Raw genomic sequence first — 19,616 nt, 5'->3', positions numbered from 1 at the left:
TGTAAATTCTCCAAGGGCTCTCAGAAAGGCTTTCAAAACCTCCCAAAGTTTGGGACACAAGAAATAGGATCCCTTCTGTCCTTGGAACTGTGAAGCCTGAATATGGCACAGTTACATATGTAGGGCAAAAGTATAACTGACCTTCACCTGTAAAACCAGAACTTCACAGTAGTTATACAGGTGCTGTACTACTGGATTAAAAACAATAATTTAATTGCTTAATGTAGWCAAGGCCTCTGAGGAATCTCCTCCTTTAAATAACCCAGCCAAATCAAAACTTCATCCGCAAAACTCACTCCTCTGAACTCCCTCAGCAAAGAGGAACTTGAAATACTTTGCCAGGTATGCTGAAAGGAAAAGGTATTTCCCACTTTTTAACCACCTGAAAAAACAAAAAAATACCCCACACACTTGGACAGAGCTCAAACAGGACTGTTCAAGTACTAAGTTTCAGAGAATGACCAATGCAYAACAAATATGCCCGCTGAAGTATCAGGATGCATTACTTACTTCTGCGGGTTAAGAAACAAAGCCAAATCCCCAGAGATGGACTAAATTCTAAGGTCTACACTGATACATATGGTCTGTATCAAAATGACAAGGTGATTATGAGGCCTTTTAATTGAAAACTTTTTATAGCCTTTTTTATACATTATCAATATAAGAATGTAATAACTTTTTACAAATTATTTAAATATATTAAAATCACTTTCAATATATTATCAATGATAGCCTTTTTATATATTGCTAAATGATTTTAATAACTTATTAGCAACATATAGTATACCAKCTGCACATAATCTAACCTGGATTAGTACACAGATATGTGAAATCACCAAGAGGCATAAATCAGAAAAAGTTCTGAAGAAAGCAGACAGGTAGATGCTATAAACAAGGAATAGTMGAGAGCACTAATGAGAACTTGGCAGAGGCACGGGACAGTTAGCAAAATAATTGAAAATTACGACTTAGAGGACTAGAAAAAATCCATGAATGTCACCACTGCACATGCCCTGAAGACAAAGGTTAAAAGTCCACCATGATTAAGAGGATGGTATCTCATTAGAGGGAGACCCCCACGATCACCGAATTGAGGATGACACATGTGCACTTGTAAAACTCTGATATTATGTATTTCCGTGCCCATGTATAGTTGTGGGTGCATGGTGGGCATATGGGGGTCAGTGACAATGTTCAATTTGAAGCAAAGGCAGGTGGGTTAGGAGGAGAAATCCCCCTCGCCTCCAGTACTACACCAGCACTGTAATAAAGAAATACCTGCTCAATAGACACCAGTCTATGGAGTTTTATTTCTAGGCCTTTTTCGGGCATCAACACAATGAGCGAGGCCTCTTAGGGCCAACTAACACGTTTTGTGAGAAAACAGAAAAATGACATGTCTAAAATCCATTAAAGCGTATCTGAGGTTTAAACTTCTTATCAGGTTCACCTCAAGCTGTGGAAATATAGCCTCTTTAGACAATTCCTTTCACGCGGTGCTCCCCAAGCACTCCCTAACCATTAGCACACGCAGCAGCGCCCCGGGGCAACAGCGGAGCGTCGCTCCCCGGGCTGTGCCGGGAGATGCCGAGGAACCGCGGCGACCTGGGGGCCGCAGGGCGAGGGGGCGGCCTTGACCTAGGGCAACCCCCGGGCCGTGCTCCTGATCTCCGCCCGCGGGCAGGGAGGGCTGGAAAGCGGGGACATTCCCGCCCGCCCGCCCGCTGCAGCGCGGGGAAGCCACGGCGGGGCCGCGCCGGGATCCGCCCGCAGAGTCTTTGTTCCCGAGGCCGCTCTTTGTTGGTGCCAGAGCCCGACCGCGGGTCCCTCGCGGCAGCACCCAGGGCTCCCGCCGCCTCTCCCGCAGGGCCTCTTGCCGGCATCCCGCATCCCGCTCCCCGCCGGGCCACACTGCCCCAGCCGCGCCAACGTTGCCGCGTGCCCCCGGCCGCCGTGCGTGGACTCCCCCGGCACCCGGCCGTGCCTCGCCCCGCCCCGGTCGCCGCCGGGCCCGGCCGCCTCCCCACGCCGGCGGCAGCGGAGGAGCGGAGGAGGGGAGAGCGGGAGGGCAGTGCGGGCGAAACAGAGGGGGCACTCTCCGGAGGCGCACGGCGGCGGGAGGTGACGGCTGGCGGGAGCGCGCGCAGGCGCGCACACGCCCCGGGAAGTGGGTGGGGGGGAGGAGGAGGGCGGGCGGCCGGGCGAGGGCGCGCACGGCCGGTGTGTGAGAAAGAGAGCGAGGGGAGGGCGATCCCGGGGCGGAGAAAGGCGGCGGCGGCAGCAGCAGCGGCGGCGGCTTCGCTCGGCTCAGCGCAGGCGAGCGGCCACAGGCGTTGCCGAGCCGGGAGATAAAGCGGCCGCTGCGGACTCGGGGCATCCTTCCTCTTCCTCCCCGCCCCCTGCCCGCCCTTCCCCCTTCTCTTTCTCTCTTTCCCCCGTGTCCGCCGGGGCCGATCGCTGTCGGCGGCACGATCCCGGGGCGTTTCCGCGACGCCCGAGCCGGCAGCGGCCGCGGGGAGAGCCGGTCCCTCCCTTCCCCGGCTAGGACTGAGGGACACCCCGCCTGGGGTTCGGCTGAGAGGGCCTGGCCCCGGCCCCGGCTCGGCTCCCCGGCGGCGGCGGGCTCGGCAAGGATGTCGGGCGGCGGCGGCGGCAGCCGGGAGGAGGAGCGGCGCAAACTCGCCGACATCATTAACCACTGGAACGCGAACCGGCTGGACCTGTTCGAGATCAGCGACCCCACCGAGGTGAGCGACCCCGGCGGGGGCCTCCCGCCCGGCCGGCCCGGTGAGACGCCGCGCCCGGGCCAGGCCGCGACCCGCGGCAGCCGGGCCCTCGCGCCGCCCCCCGCGCGGCAGGGGGCTCGGACACGGGCTCCCCGGTGCCGGCCGCGGCCGAGGCTCCGCTTCTCGGTGGAGAGCGAGGGTCGGGCCCTTTGCCGTGCCCGGGTGAAGGCAGGTTGCAGCGGCCGGGGAGAGGAAGGGAGCGCAGGGCCGGAGCCTTCCCCTCCTCCCTCTCCCCTCCCGCAGGCACATGCCGGCCCGACCCTGCAGGACAGGCGGCTCTGAGGCAGGGGAGAAACCCGCTGGGAGATGGAGGTAGCGAAAGGTGGCGGGCAAGGGCTAGAATCCGGGAGCTGCCCCCCTCCCGAGCCTGACACCGGCTACCTCCGTGGGCTTTTTTTTTTGTCTGTCTATGACTTAAACAGTACAGACAGGCAGCTGGTGGAGGAGGAGGAAGACTGAGAATCCCGGTGCTGGGCGCTTTTTTTTTGTTGCTAGCTTGTTTATTTCTTTAAATATTCGTCTTTGTGCARAAGGCGCTTCTTACATAGCAACCTGCCGTCTGTCGTCCGGCGGCTCTCCGGGCTGCTGGTGCAGTCCCCGGGGTGGTTTTGCCAGGACGTGACGGACGGAGTGCGTTGGTTCTCCGAGCCTGCAGGCTGCCAGGCCGCCACAAAACGTAAATAGCAGGAGCAGGTTCGTAGTCCTGAGTTCACATGTTGTTCTGGAAAAACAGCGGGTTACTTCTTCCTGATGAAATAGGTATTTCTGATGGCCAAGAGTGGCTGGGTTTTGTCCTTTCTTTGAAAAAAAAAAAAAAAAAAAAAAAGTAATAGTCAAACCACACCCTCCCGCTGCCCCTTGTCATGTTCTCTTTGGCTGGTGTGTGCTGCGCGTCTGGTTTGAAAGCGGCAAGGGGGGGTAGGGGGAGGGCTGGGGACGTAGGTTACAGCCCTGTTTGTGTGTGACAGCGGGCTCCCTGCTTACAGGGTGGAGGCTGATCATGTGCGTGTTCCCGGGGAAAAGGAGGAAATTTACACTTGCTGTTGGCTTGGCCCTGGTTGTTTATTAACAGAAACACATTGACCATGCATTGGCTTGGTCTTGGAGCTGGCTCCTATTTCTGCACCCAGGTGCTGACTGCTAGCAGAGAGCCATGGAAAAGTGTTGAAAGTAATTCTAAGATTCGGAACTATGACAGCTTTTGAGTTTTTTCAGTTCTGCTCATTGCAGGCAGTTTCTTGAACACAAAGATGAGGATTTTCTGTGATTATTTCCTACACCTTGCAAGATTTATTGTAATTAGAATTCCTTGCTTGCATTGGGCTTAGGCTTTAACAATATCACTGTTGGCTGACAGTCACTTTTTCGAAAAACTGGGCTGAAACCAGTGTCAAGGAGCCTTCATGATTGTGTTTCAGAACATAGCACAGTCTTTTTGGAATTGCAGCTGCCTGTGGCTGAACTTTTTTGCCTTCTTAATGGATTTGTCCATTTCCAGTATGTTCTAACTCCAGTGTGTCTCCTTTGGTGTTTATAGMAGACTGTGTTCTGTAGTTTCATTAGTAAGTAGTCTTAAATCTTAGTAAGTCACAAATCATACTTCTTTTTAAGTCTGCCATGCGTATTTGTTATCACAGTTACTAGACTTTGCACAAAAGCTACCAGCTTTATTATAGTTGTAATTATTAAAAGAAAAAACGATTTTACTTGCATTCACTCCACACTTCTGAACCTGTCTAGGAGCATACTCACTGCTGTCAGTGATGTCAGTCGAACGACTGAGTAAAAAATGGGGTGCATGCATAATATCCTTGAATGTATGAGCTCTCTAATCTACTAGTTCTAGAAGTTTGATAAGACTGCAGGTGCATTTACATCAAACTGGCAGCAGGTAACAATTTTATAGATAAAGTATATTTTCCTTCTGGATATTTACACTTAGAATGTTCGCATTTGTTTTTCACTCTTATCCTGAGCTGACATAAATTTGGCAATATTTTCAGCCCAGATGATGGTGCGATTCAGATTTGTACTATTTATCAGCTTAAATGAAAGTCCCTATACTAGACTGCTCGAGAACTGACAATCCTCTGTTGTTTCCATGTTTTTCCATACTCAGCTTGACCATAAGACCTGTCTTGCTTTTTGTAGGGACAGCAGCAAATGTGGCATCTGTGAAGGTGCAGTAACCTGTATATGGCTTTTGGCTGTGTGTGCCTGGGTTAACTTTGTAGCCTAAACTGCAGACTGTCATCCAGGAGCTGCTGGTTGTATCTATCAGYAGGCTTGATGCCTTGTAGTGATTCTTCAGGCATTTCCTCAGTGAAAACTATCTGGTTTAAGTGACTTGTCTTGTAACTTTCCTATGTAAGAGAAAGTAGGATTTTCCAGAGGAGGTAATCACAACCTTAACAGTAGGGTTCAGGGAGATTTATATTTTCAGTAAAGCAAAGGAGAAGTGAAATCTAATGCAAATTGACTGGAGTTCTGGCTATATAGCTTAGGCAGTGACACTGAAAGGTATTCACATGTGACTGGTATACCTTAGTGTTAGTTTGAAAGGTCAAATTATTTGGTCTAATTATTAGACCAGAGATACAATTGTTGCAACTCTATTGGATCCTCTTCACTTTACTGCCGTGTGTAAAATTTGACTTTGTTTTGAAGGTAGAACAGTATTTTGAAAGGATTTCAAATGTGTGGGGTTTTTTTCAGACAAGTGGTTCATGAAATGAATCTGTTTGAGTTCCTATTAATATTTTATTGAGTAGACAAGTCCTAAGGGATTAGAGATCTGCTTGTCTACTTGCCTCTTTTGAGACTTAGGAACAAATAATTTGTTAAGTTATGTAGGACATTGYAAAGCAAAAGCCATGGATAGGGCACAGTGTTGAGTTCTGTCACTTTTTCTTAACTTCTATTTGACTCTGTTAATTAACATTCAGTGCTGCTTTTCTCCAGCAAAACAGAARTGAAAACTTTCTGTTGCATGCTCAAAGTTGAGTATTCCGCTCTCTGATTCACATGTAAGGAAGGCTGAAGATTTTTTGGGAGTAAGAGTTTCACTTCACTTGCTTTCACTGAAGTAATTTGTGGACCCATGCTTGAGGGCATAGTGGTAATTTAAAGTTTATTAGCTGTTTGCCTATTCCAACAATTGTTACAGTTCTGAGAAATCTGTTAATTTGTATTATTTTATTCTGAAATTTAATAATTCTTTTTATTTATAAAGTAGCTGAGAGAAGCTCTGTGGCTTGAGAAACTTATAAATTAACAAAACCAAAACTCTGCATTTACTAGCAGCAGTATAAATGATATTGTTTCAGGAGTGCTGCTAGGAGCAGACCTTTGCCTGAGAGTCTGTAATACTGGTCATCATTTAAACTTGATTAAGAGCTACTGTGTTTAACTTATGAGGAAGCTACTCACTTTGGCAAGTCTGAAAAAAATACTGCAGTTTTTGGGGAAAGGTGGAGTGAGTTATGGTTTTGTTTGCAGATAAATGAACAGATTCAAAATGAAGGAGAATGTTGGCCCTTTTCTTTAAATGTTTCTCCTTGCCCTAGTTCCAAGTATTACCAAGTTTTGTGAATGCTTTTTCCTAATATTTTTTTGACAAGGATAGAAACACAGTCAAAAGACTTAGACCTTTTGCAGTGGGAGATAAAATGTTTCATCTTGATTGAAGTTTTGGGTGCTTATAGCRCCCAAAGTTTTCCAAAAGGAGTAAGTTTGAATGAATGATTTTGTAATAAGTGCATAGAGGTGTTTGGAAACTTGCGGATAAGAAATGATTTGCATTCATACAGTTTAGCTTCTCTTTACTTTCTCTTTTAATAAAAATTCTAATTRAAATTAAGTAATTCTTATATAAAATAACTGCACATGGGTGCTTCAGATGAGAGCAAGAAATGAAGGAGCCCTGTAGACTAGTTCCTTTATCACTGTTGTGTAGGATACATCTACATTTCCCTGAATGCATCTAAGACTTATTGGTTTAAGATGCCATGTCTGAACTAGGTGTTAAAATTATTGTTGATGACAAAATAAGGTTTCATCTTTAATGTGTGCTTTCACAGCTGTATATGAGAGGAAGAGAAGTGTTGTGTTTTTTTCTAAACATGGTTTGTGGGCTAGGGATGTGAATTGTATTTAATTCTTTTGAGATAGACTTTTTAGAACAAGTGAGATTTTTTAAAAACAATTGCCCAAGGGCTGGGGGATTATTGTCAGAAACATGGATCTGGTGCAGTTTTGTTTTCTGTTGGAGAATGCTGTTGTAAACTAATATACCTGTGTGTTAGAAAACGTAGAAAGGTCTAATCAAAAAAGCTTAGAAAAATAACATGCTTTGCATTAAGAATAACTACTGGTAGTTTGACTTTTAAATGGTCRTAGTTAAAAAAAGAAGGAATTTCAAAAGTCTTCATGTCTATTTGCTTATTTTTTGTCTGTAAAAGCTTATGTAGGCTTAGCAACAAGATGTTGGAAATAACCCTTCAGAATGTGGATGGGGCTTTTTATTGGTGTGTATTACTTTGTTTTGGTGGTTTTTTAATGTTGACTTCCCATGTGTTGTGTTATATGTGTTTGGTCTATTCAGTGTGTTTTAAATACTTTTCTKTGGCTTTAAATACAAGTGAGCAATCTATYAACAGAAGATGTTGCACAGGACRCTGGATGGCAGGATATTTTAGGGTYGATRGAATTTTTGTCTTTACTTTTTGGGTTCGGATCTGATTCTGGTTCATTAAGCATCACAGAGAAGACTGGTATTTGGCAAAAGCTTATAGCCTTTTCAAGGTAGTTATGCAAGCTTGCTATTTAAATCCATTCTTACTTTCTAGTAAGAAATGGRAATTTTTAGGTTTTAACACTCCTGCAATTTATCTGCATGGTTGCTCACCCATAAGCTTTTAAAAATCTGGCTTTGATTTTTAAGACCTGTTTTTAAAATTGGTAAGCTATTGTGTTATGGGTGATACTAGTAGTGGAAGTGCAAATCTGGAGCTAAGGAAACCATCTAATGGTGGAAATTAGATGGCTTGTGCCTTCTCCACTGCAAGTGGATTCTACCACTTTCAGTACTTTTAACCGTTGCAACTCTTCATATTGTATAGACCTCAAGAAGCTGGTAATTTATCTGAAAATACTGTCCTTTTAAGTTTGCCAAGCCTGTGGTATGGAAAAAAAATTCTCTTTGCAAGTCAGTCTGGAAAGGTGATTGGAATCCTGAGGACTGATGCCTGTGCTTTTTAATGAACAGAATACTTTTCAGTAATTGCTACCACTAAGCAGACACACAGTTCAAGAGGAGATAAAAACACTGAGGCATTAGTTAGAGGTTCAGGATTACTAATTGCACTTTGAGTCTGTTGAGCTCTAGTTCTGCATTGAAATGGTTGGAGAAAAGAAGTCAGGGATGCAGGTCTGCTCATTTGCATCAAAAGGACTGTTTGGAGACCAGTTTAACTGTGAAAGTGATATTTATAAATGAAGTTTTAATGCTCTCTAGATAGTGCCAGTTATAAGTTTGAGTTAAGATGTTGACCACAGTCTACAGACAAAATAATGTAATGAAAATAATTCTAGGAAGAAGTTTTATGCTGTACTTTTAATTTTCCTTATACAAGTTAGWTCTTAAGCTAGTGGCTAATTAGATCCATACATAGTGGCTTTAAGAATTCCCTCCTGATRTGTGAATCCATTCTCTGCCTAAAATGCCTAAATTGACAGGCATTACTTTTCAGCTGAAAACTCCCCTAGTCCTCTGGACATGTTAGGGATTTGCTTTGTTTGTGCAAGTGTGTTTTTTTCTTTCAAAACTATTTCTCTTTCAAGGGAGGTTAAACCGAGATGAATGGAACACACTTTTATGATTTTTGAGGGAAACCTGGCTTTATAATTCATTAAATTCTGCTCTTGTGCCTAAATGCTTTTGTTATCTAAAGGGGGTAACAAAAACTAAAACTTAGGTGCAAAGTGATGAAAGTGAAGAAATGTTTCTGGTAAGGCTGTAAATAATAAGAAACCGCTCTGAATTTATCTTCATGTTAATATCTGCTGGAACAGTTGCTTTGGGAAATAAATTGTAGCTATGCAAAATCCAGAGCAGGCATAAAAACCAATTTCTTGTTTTGACTAGTGGTTCTGATGAAGGTGAAATTGAAAATGGCAGTGTGAAGTAGTAAGCAAAATGTTACGATAAACTTAAGAGAAGTCTAATTTCGCAGATATTACAGTTAAGTAATGGAGGTTTTCCTCTGTCTTTCCAAGTGAACTTCATGCTAATGGAAGCCTCTTCCAAAGTGTAYTTGAGTAAAGCACTACTTGAGTAATTCTTGATTTTTCAAGATTTTTGACTAGGAATAGATAGATATTGAGTGATGCTCATTTCATCTTGAAAGTGCTAAAACCTGTTAATTTGTGCTGTTAAGGTTGCTAGATTGATAAACCAAACAGGTATTGACAATTGTTCTGGATGCATGTATGACTTGGCTCATAACTGTAGTTAAACTTTTGGCAGAGATTTCCCCTTCCCCCCAGGTTTKTAATTGTGATTAAAAATTACTTACTGCTTTTCTGTAAGTGTTTCTGTCTGGAAGCTTTATAATCTAAGATGAAAATTTGAGTCAACAGAGATAAAACTCTGTAATCACTCAGACCTAGCAGTARCAGTCAAGCTATTGTCCTGGACTGTATCATGCCTCGTGAGCTTCCACATAACGAAGATGTATAAAGTTATAGCATAACTTCTTTCAGTGTGGGGATAAGTTTTTAGTGTGATTGGTTGCCTTCAGTCATTGAATTGCAATTTTGCCATTTRCTACTGTCTAGTTTAGGTTTTAGCAAAAAAAAATTTGCTTTGACATGAAACTYGAGGTTTATTGCTTCTTTTTTCAGCAACCACTATTTTTATCATGCCTTCTTATTCTATGTGGCTTTTATGTTTTCGCATGTTAGGTACATGTAACTTGGTAAAACACATTTTGCATAATGCTTTAGGATTACGATCATCTCCTTCTGTTACAGGCATTACCCTCAAGGTTATCAACTGATTGTCATTATATATATAATATTTAATTATGTTTTATAGATCTGCTTTCTTCCCTTGCATGGTACCCTGTAAGTTAGACAGCTGTTCTTCAGATCATCTTCTAGCGCAGATGTTCTTWCCGAGGTGCCTGATTTCACATTCATTCTTGTCTCCTATGAAAATGCTCTGTCTAGATGCCGCTTTCTTCATTTCTCTACACACTGAGCAGAATGGGGCTCTTTRTTGCCCTGGTCTGTCTTGGACAATTTTGGCATAGATTACTCCTTATTTTGGGAACTTTCTTTAGAGTTTGAATCCTGCAAGAACTGGAAGAAGTCCTAGGACTAGAGTTGTCRTCTGGAAGATCAGTCTAGGGTGTTAGTTTTTAAGTGCAAATTTGCACTTAAATTTAAATGTAAATTTTACTTGGTTATATGTATTTGTAATATCTTTGAATTTCATCATATAAATAGAAGAGTCTGTTAGAGTTTGATTGTACTGATGTGTACMCTTCTGTAAGTTTGTTCATGCCACCTCTTCCAGTGAAGAGCAGAAATTACACATCATCAATTTTGAAAGTTTTAAGCTTTTATTTAATGGTACTAGGTATATTTTGAGAATAATTATGTGTGGATTTCTAATTTTACTTCGGTGTTCTAAGAGTATAAGCTCAATTTGACTTTAAAAAATAAGAGTTACTATAGTGATTCTTTTCAAGGACATTAGAAAACCTTCTGGTTTGTTATGGAACGGGAAACTGAGTATCTGTTTGRCTATGACTTCTAGTGCCAGGCCAATTCTTGGGTAAATATGTTGGAATGGGTTTTATGCAATACAGTGCTAGATGGTATAGTATGATGACAGACAAACAATGGCAGCAGGGTGGGGTTTTTTGTTTTATTTGGTCAATGTTTTTCTTGCTGCTTTGATAATTTGTGCTTTTAAAACTCAGGAAAATGAAAGCTCTTACAAAACCTCATTACCTAGTAATAGATGAGTTTCTTGATGACCTGATTTAAAGCTTCCCCTTGGTGAGTTGTGTCCCAGGGCATGGCTCAATATCTGGCTCCACTGTGTAGCTAGAGCACCTTTATAGTGTGAAAACAGGTAAGAGAATGAGTTGTCTGGCAACTGTCTGGCAGTATTTGGCCACCAAAGTATGTTGCCCAGACCAGTATCYATGAACTAAAGTTTCAGTGCATAGATTTTTCAAACACTCCATGATGTGTTTAGTAGAGCTTTCTCTTTGTTAGATGACTTGTCAGACCACACTCCTCTGTTTTCTAAGAGGCATGATACACAATTTGGTGACAGTGTCATGCTTTTACATATATTTACATTTTACTTTTTGCATAGATTCTGTTGCTTACAAAACCCAGTGGAAGATCAAAATCTCCCTTGTTCATGARGATTAGTGCTCTTGGATAGCTTATGGTCAGGCAAGAGTTCAGAGGACAAATAAACCCTCCCCCAATGTCTAAAACAAGAAAAGCTATCCTTCGTGCTGCCCTCCCAGAAAGTGCTCTACTTCAAGCAGTACATCAGCTTGAAATTGCAAAGGGCCCTTTAAACATTTTGTGGTCATTCTCAATTTTAGTAATAAYGATTATGCCATGATCTTAATTCAAAAAAACTTCGGGATAATGCTGTCTGTGATAGACTATCCTCCTGGATGGGRAAATGTCTATATGGAAGCAAACAAAATTGAACCAGATTGTGTTTTAGAAAGCWTTGCATTGTTAAAATGGTTTTAATAATATCACTTCTGTTGAGAAATCTGGTTTGCATTCACCTTTCATGTATACTTCTGTAATACTTTCTGTGTTCGTATTATATCCAAGCATTGCATACTTCTTGTAGAATGCTGGGCGTTTTATTGGGAAACATGTAAGTTGTTTCCACTTAAAGTGATARCCTTACTGAGCATAATTGCTACTTGCTTGCAGTAATATCAGTAGACTGAAAGTTTTAAGACTTCTTTAAAGCTCACTGTAGGTAATCTGGCTGTTGACAGACTGGGATGTTTTCTTTTTATATCTRGAAAAGAAAAATAATCTGAACATTGTGATGGAAAGACAATGTTTACTAATGAAACCATTGCTCAATCCTGCTAGTTGATTTTAATGGGTTTGTCTGTTAGGTCTAGTATTTGCTGAATAGTGAAGAAGCTCCAAAGTGGAATTACTTAAGATTACTGCATTTTGTGATCTAATTCTTTAGCTTTTTGAAGCCTTAAAAAAAAGGCCAAACAACTGTTTCCTTCTTTAAAAATCAGTGAAATGCTCTAACAAGGCCCTTCGTTTTGTGTGAGATTTACTGATAAAGTCTCCAGCAATACTGAAACTGTATCTAGTATTACATKGGAGTTTCTCTTGTTGTCATAGTGTAGCAAGGACTATTTCAATAAATTCTTTTGTTATGCCTATAGCAGACTGTTTTCAGATAAGGATTGATATGTAGACTGAAAAAAAAAAAACAAACCCAAAAAAACCAAGCAATGAAGTAATTTCATGCATTGACTACTGGTATATTCACCAAAGCTGTGTACCAGCACCAAAGACCTAACCAAAGAGGTGAATTATTTCAATTCTGGGAAGTTTTCYGTATATGAGCTGGGTTTGCGGTCTGTCTCAGGTGTTCTAGCCATTTAATAGGGAAAAAAAGAAAAGTGGAAGAAGAGAGGATTTGTCTATCTCTCCTAGAGCCTTTGCCAGGATTTGCAATGAAACATCTAGTTTTATATTAGCTTCTGATTTCTGCTTGTCTGTAGCTTTAGTCCAAAGTTGGCCTGTAAGGTAGGATRTGTGAAGAAATTAGTGTTTGAATTTTGCAGTGTTCAAAATTCTAGTAGAATTTTCTGAAGCAACAATCAACAGTATCTCCTAACATTCTGATGCTGGCTCAGTATCTTGAGTAGTAATAGTTCTGAAGGAGTTACTAATTCTTAATGTTGGAAATTAATTGTTTCTTGCCTGCTACAAGCTCCAAAATGCTTTTGCTTCATGATTTGTTTTCTCACCTGCAATAAGCTAGAACCTCAAAAAAATTGGTGCATCAAATGTTTGAGAGATTAGATGAATTTGAAAACTTTGCCTTGTCAAAGTAGTCTTCATTCATTTTGACTGATTATTGTCAAGTTGCACAAAAAGTTGGTAGCATTGAACCTATGTGAGACAGTCATGTACTGGCGCTCAAGTACTGTACAATGTTCTGATACTGGTGGTTTGTGAAAACCTATTGAAACTCAGCACTTACCTTAAGTGCCTGTCTTATCTTCAGTGTTCCACATTTGTATTCAGGTCTTTGAACATTCTTGTGTGTATGGATGCTCGTAAATATCAGTGTATATAATTATAAATGCACTTATTTAGCTCTGTCAGTAAACCTACCTGCGTTGAAACCCTTTCTCCCGCATTTCCTCTCACACATAGTACACTAAAAATCTCACATCCACAACCTTAAACCAGACACYACAGTCTTCTGCTTTGAGGGAAAAATACAGTTACAGCCAAATATGTTCATCCTGCAAYACTGGCTTCAGAGAGCAGGCTTACAATTATCTGACTCTGTCAGAAGCTTCCTGTGAGGTTACAGATCAGTCAGTAAATCCTCTACACCTGCCATGTGGACTTTGTAGCTTAGAGTGGCCTTGCAGTTGGACTTGTTTTTAACCAGCTTGTCCCTGTGCTTATGGTGGCTGTGATAGCAGGGTTTCCTTCCAATGGAGTGCTTTTTTGCTTGATGTACTGTTATAACCATAGATAGTTTTTTCCTTATTTTAGAGAGGATTCCTTTTAATAGGCTTTTAGCTTGTGACATCTCATCTGGGTACCTGCTAGGTAGAGACAGAGTGAGTTTTCTGGATTAACCTTACACTGAATTTCGTAGCTGTTGAGAAAGAAGTCTAGGGGAAAAATTCCTTCCTATCCACCTGAAAGGTAATCAGGATAGTACTCAGAGCAGGTAGAGCTAAATGTAGACAAATCTTGAGGATAAAGAGGGTGTTTATGTTGCAAACTGGTCTGGAAAATTTCTCTGATCCTTGATAGCCATGCCTTTTTCCCAGTGTCAACAGTCTTCCTTCTATGGTAATACCCTGATGTTATCAGTAGTAGTGGAAACCTGCAAGCAGAGTGAGATACTGACATATTTCTGATACCTTTACTTCCTTAATTTGTGAAGTAAAATATTGAATATCAGTGTTCTTTGTCATGGCTGATGGTTGCGTGAGTAATCTGAAGCTATTTCCACCCCAGCATCTGTAAAAGAGGATGAATACTTTCACAGGTTCATACACAGTGTGTTCTGCAGCCATTTCTTCACCCATCTCTTGGCACATCTGAGGCACAGAAAGGAAGCGGGCAGTGTTGACCTTCTTCTGACATCACTGCCATCTGATGGCTGTCATGGGGTTTTGTCTTCTGCCATGCAGATCTGTCYGTCTTTGATTCTCTTCCAGCTCTGTGATGTTGATGATACTAACTTTTACAACAACCACAAGTACGTGGTASTAGTTAAATTTATGTGTTGCTTTTTACCATGGCTTTCAGAAACTTTGGCCAGCCCTTTCTTTGCCTTATTCTCCACCCACAATGCCCATCTGACTTAAATRTCATTAAACGTTGACAACATTTTAAAATTGGCGCTTAGTTTGTTTCAAAAATTTCTTTCTATATTTATATATGTGAAATCTAGGTAAAAAAACCCCACAACTTCAGCAAGTTTAGTTTTGCTAAAGCTCACTGKGTTTGTTGTTGAGAAAAGCTGCTTATTTGCTATATGCAAGGAGACTTTTTTCTTTGATTACTGAGCTTTCCTGTTTGTATATGCCAGTGCAAAATAATGTGGTAATCTGACTTTTTTTTAAGTTGACTATCTATGTAAACCAGTTTTGTAGGTAGAATATTTATGATTTTTTAAAAATTTAATGTGCAGTTTTGAGTGTTATTGTTGAAAGTGGGCAATGGTTAGCCAAGTGTGTTTGAAAGTGAGTTATATTACTTTTTATTTTCCTTAGAGTACTTCTCCATGTTGTAGTTACTAAACAAAATTGTGTATTGGGACTAGCTAATCCTTAAGGTCACTTCCAACCCAAGCCATTCTGTGAGYCTAAGATGACATTTATTTAGATCAAACTTAGCTTGTATTTGTGTGTAGTTTTATCACGTCCTAAACGGTCTTGTGTAGACATCTAACATTCTCACTTTGTTATAATGTCTGCAGGACAGTGGGACRGGAAAAGTGGTGCAGATGCATGAAGTAATGTGTTGAAAACTGTGTTGTAAATTTAGTTACTATAGAGCAACAAAGAGAAGCCAGATTTTTATAAATGTATGCAGTTTGCTAGGTCATCCTAATTTGAGATTTCACCTTATAAAACAGAGGGGAGGGAGCTAATCACACTTAGAGTGTCATATACCAGCACCGGCTTTCTTCTCTGGTTTAAATCTTAAGCTGAGTTGTATGGGATAGCAAATAATGCCCCTTTCTTTTATTGGGTAGCTGCATACAGTAGGAAGGGAGTTACCTATCTTCATAGAAAACTTGAATAATTTTCATATTTGGATATTTATATATTTTTTTGTTAATTTGTTTCAGAAATACTTTTATATCAAATATACATGAGACATCATTTCAGTAAATTAGTAATTTARATTCCAAATTTGATGAATCAAACTGCTAAAGAGTTGGAATGGACCTTGAAGATCACCTAATTACAATCCCCTGCATTTGGTAGGGACATCTCCCACTAGACCAGGTTCCTCAAGACCTTATCCAATCCAGCCTTGAACACTGCCAAGGTTGAGGTGTCCAAGGAAACACGTTGGAAACCTATTCCAGCATCTCACTTCACAATAAAGAATTTATTCCTAATATYGAACCTAAATTTTCTCTCTTTCAATTTGTATCCATTACTGCTTATCCATTAGTGGAGTTCCTGACAAAGAGTCCTTCTTCAGCTTCCTTATAGGTCCCCTGCAGATACTGGAAAGCTGCTATGAGATTCCCACAAAACCTCTTCTCCAGGCTGAATAGACCCTACTTTTTCCCCAGTAATTTTCTTTTTCCACAACTGTAACTTTCGGGTATTCAAACAACATAGAAGCTGTTAATTAAGGTAGGTATATATGTTTTATTAATATTTTTGAAGTGAATACTGAATACAAAGAAATTCAGAATCCCCAAATGTTTTGCAATAATAATTAAAAAAAGAATAAACTCTTCTTGAATGAGTTGTTCAAAATACCTAATCATGAGGAAAGTTTGTGTCTCTCTGTGGAGAGTAATAAAAAATACACAGAACGAATGATATGGTGTTCACTAAGAGTATATGAAATGTGCATGTGTTTGGGGTTAGGTGTTTCGTTTAATTTGTTTTTATTTCTATACAAATAAGATATATTTGTAGGAATAAGTCTGGAAGAGTTTACTGTCCTCAGTAGTAGAGAAGCATATGTGCTGTAGGCAATATACATGCTACRCTGGGAGACATTATTTGTGGTTAATTAAAAAGAAAAGACAGGACTCCTTAGATTTTTAAATTCCTTTCTGCTTCTGCATACTACTGTCTTTTGCTTCCTGACAGAATTTTTGTTTGGGTCATCTGCTCATATTCTTGTGACATACTCTGTCACTAATGAGACGATAGACCTATCTTTGGTATAACTTTCCAGCTATGTTAATCCTGATTTGCCACAAAGATTCTTTGGGTAATATCAGCAGTCAGTTAAAGTCTAAATTGTTTCACTGTGAGTCAGAGCATACTTGAAATCTTGTATGGTAGTATCACTTATGCCTTCATTAACTATGTTTTAATATCTGAGTAAGCCAAACCAAGTTACTAAATGCTCTTGTAATCTGAGCCTGTTTAAACTCGAAATAGTTCTGTTCACGGTTAATCACCTGCGTTAATGTTGTATTGTAACTTATCCTTGCTCTGTGTACCACCGAAATGACAGCAACTTGATAAGGATAAAATTATGGTTATTTGATGGAATTGTGTTTTAGAGCAACGAAATGCTTGAAAGTGAACAACCATTTCATTTTCTGATTGTTTCTTGCAAGGTAGATATGAAAAATGAAAGGTGGGAGGTCTTTAAGTTGAGTTAATTAAGCATACAAACCATGTCACTGGCTGCAAAGCTAACTACTGGGCCGAAGTGCAGGACTTGCTGAGAGTTTATGCACACTACACTGGCAAACATACTCTTCTGGTAACTCCTGATTGACAGAGCTTAGAGATCAGTTTTGTTAACTAGTGCTACATGATAAAACCAGTAATTTGTTCTTTTCTAGAAGAAATCCTTAAGATAGAGCAAGTAGCACTTTCTCAAAGCATAGCTCTTTGGTAACCAAATGTGCTTTTTGAAGGCGAAATGAGCATGTTCATGAGTAGATTCCCCTGAGCAAAGTTACTTTCTTGACTTGGGAAATACTTCTCACTTTCTTATTCTATGTGAAAAAAGGTATMTATTTTCTATATATCTGAGGCATAGTATAGAAAATCGGTTGCAAGTATAAAATTGCAGTATAGAATTGACTTCAAGATATTGACAGATTYAGATTATATTTTCAAAATGAAAATCACTTCAAGCATTTTTTTTATAAAGTTGATATATTCTGGAGGGTTGGAATTTCAATAGTGAACAAAATTTAGTTAAATATTGCATTGCATTGACTTAATAAAAATGAATGTGATCTGGGCTTCATTATTGTCAAATAATTTGCTTCTTGAGATGACTTTCTTGAAACTAGTATGAAAATTTTCAATGCTTATTTCTGTAAGTATTGTATTTTCATCAGAGGTGACCTCTTTTCCACCAGGAGGTTGTATTGGCAACTCCTGAGGTTCCTTTCTCCCTGAATTATCCCATAATCGTAGATGGTTCCATGGTGTATGTACCCATTCCAGTTTATTTCCAATTGTGATGGATGGCATTGCATTATTAATGACTTCTTATGTGTAATAAAACCACTTATGTAGGCTGTGCTGTCTCTAATGTCTGCCAGTTGGACATGCACCTGAAGAGAAATTTGCAAATGTTATGCTACCACTCATACTACTTTATTTAGCTTTTTTCATCACTTCATTTGTCATGGTCCTTCTTAAGACATCCATCCTGGGGCATATTTGTATTGGAATTCTCCTGTTGKTTGGAGGTCTAAATTAAGGCTTTCTGCCTGACTGGCTGCTGTAACAATCAGTGTTTTTTGTAGGTAAACAGTCTTGGAAAATTAGCCTGTTGTCCACAGATGTTTAAATATGATCCTAAAATACTTTGATTTGGAATAGACGTCAGGAGATTTCTAGTCCAACCTACTCCTTAAAGCATGGTCAGTCCTGATGTTCCTAAGGGCTTTTTCCATAAGATGTTGAAAACCTCCTAGGGACCAGGTACTTCAGTAACTGTGGGCACCCTCCTTCACTGCCTTGTCTCTCCTAATGGTGGAAAATGTTATCTGTATAGTCAGTTTAAAGGCCGCTTTTGTTTCAAGTTATGGCCAGTGTTTCTTGTGCTCTCACCATGTCCTGTTGATCACTGCAGCTTTGTCTTCTTGGCCTCTTTGCAGATCCTGTGAGCTGCTTTGTTGGCCTCCMTAAAGCCAGGTCTTCCTCAGGAGGAAGAAACCCAGTTTCTTCTGTTTCACCTCCTTCAGTCTCCTGATGATTCTGCAGCCCTCTCCTGTACTTCAGCTTATTTCTGTCCTTCCTGTAGTGACAGCCCCAAACCAGAGTGATGGGTAGAGCAGTATAATTGCTTTACTTGATCTAAAGCCTGTTTCTCCCTTATTAATGAAACTAAGCATGATGTTGACTTTGCTGCTAGGACATGCATTTGAATCATCTTCACCTTGCTGTCCACCAAGATTCCCAGGTCTTCTTTAGCAAAGATTCTTCCTAGCCAGTCGTTCTTAAGCTTGTATTGTTGCAAGACATTTTTCCTTCCCATGTCAGGTCTTCGCTTTTGCCCTAGTTGAGTTCTGTTGAACCAAAAAGCCACTCGAAACCTCAAAGACCAAAGCAAAAACCCCCACTGAAACATAAACCTTCAACTCGAAGAATTTCCTTTGGCAAAGTATTTAGGCAGGTACTTGAGTGCTTTGAATATTGAACTGCTTAGATTCTTCTTCAAGTTGAGCACAGCWTTCTACCCATCCTACACAACCTTCTTGACTGAAAATACCTTAATGTTTCAGAATTACTTTATGTATCCTTTGGCAGAGCACAAGTTTGCTTAAATCAGTGTTCCTGTGTGATGGATTGCACAGGCGAGGTAAGATGAGGTCCCAGTGCTGCAGGACAAGAAGTGTTTGCAAATTGTGTAAATTGCACACAGTTTGGCTCCCATTTTCTTTTCCTGTGCTTCTTCCTTCTCATGTGCCTGTATCAGTTACTGGAATAGATACTTGCAGGGAATGAGCTGTGCTGGATTATTTTTGTTGATGTGTGTTGGGGAATGATATATGCTTTCACTCCTGATTGTTGTTAGCTTTATAAAACTGTTTTTGTGAAGTATGGTGACTAGTACAACTACTCGCACTCAACCTCATGTTCTTTGTTTTGAATTCTGCTGTTGTGGTTTGAGTCTGTCTCTGTGATGCTGAAAAATAGACTGTGCTGATAATGTACCCTTTTTGTTGGAAGAAATGCTGAAGTACTGGTTTGAAAGTTGATTRTAATCTCATCTGGCCACAGATGTTTAATACTGTAATACTACTTTATTACTTCAATGAAACGTTTTTACTGTTAAAATTTAAGTTGCTATTTTGAAACTTGGGCAGCATTAATCTGT

The 19,616-nt window shown here is 40.6% G+C and overlaps 1 protein-coding gene across 14 annotated transcripts in view; it reads left to right on the top strand.

Annotated features, from left to right (window-relative positions):
* The first annotated feature begins 2,225 nt into the window (after positions 1–2,225).
* Positions 2,226–19,616, top strand: part of AFDN (afadin, adherens junction formation factor) — a 111,306-nt gene continuing 93,915 nt past the window's right edge. For 7 of the 14 annotated variants that reach the window (XM_057381221.1, XM_057381216.1, XM_057381227.1 and 4 more), the window contains exon 1: positions 2,226–2,747. In XM_057381221.1, coding sequence (XP_057237204.1) covers positions 2,634–2,747 — 114 coding nt within the window. In that variant the 5' untranslated portion in view covers positions 2,226–2,633. The remainder of the gene's footprint in view (positions 2,748–19,616) is intronic. The other 7 variants (XM_057381229.1, XM_057381223.1, XM_057381226.1 and 4 more) reach the window with 1 other exon arrangement.

Source organism: Malurus melanocephalus, unplaced genomic scaffold (genome assembly GCF_030028575.1).
Source record: "Malurus melanocephalus ecotype Western Australia unplaced genomic scaffold, MMel_1.1 scaffold_499, whole genome shotgun sequence".
NCBI lineage: Eukaryota > Metazoa > Chordata > Aves > Passeriformes > Maluridae > Malurus > Malurus melanocephalus.
This window is presented reverse-complemented; position numbering and strand designations above follow the sequence as displayed.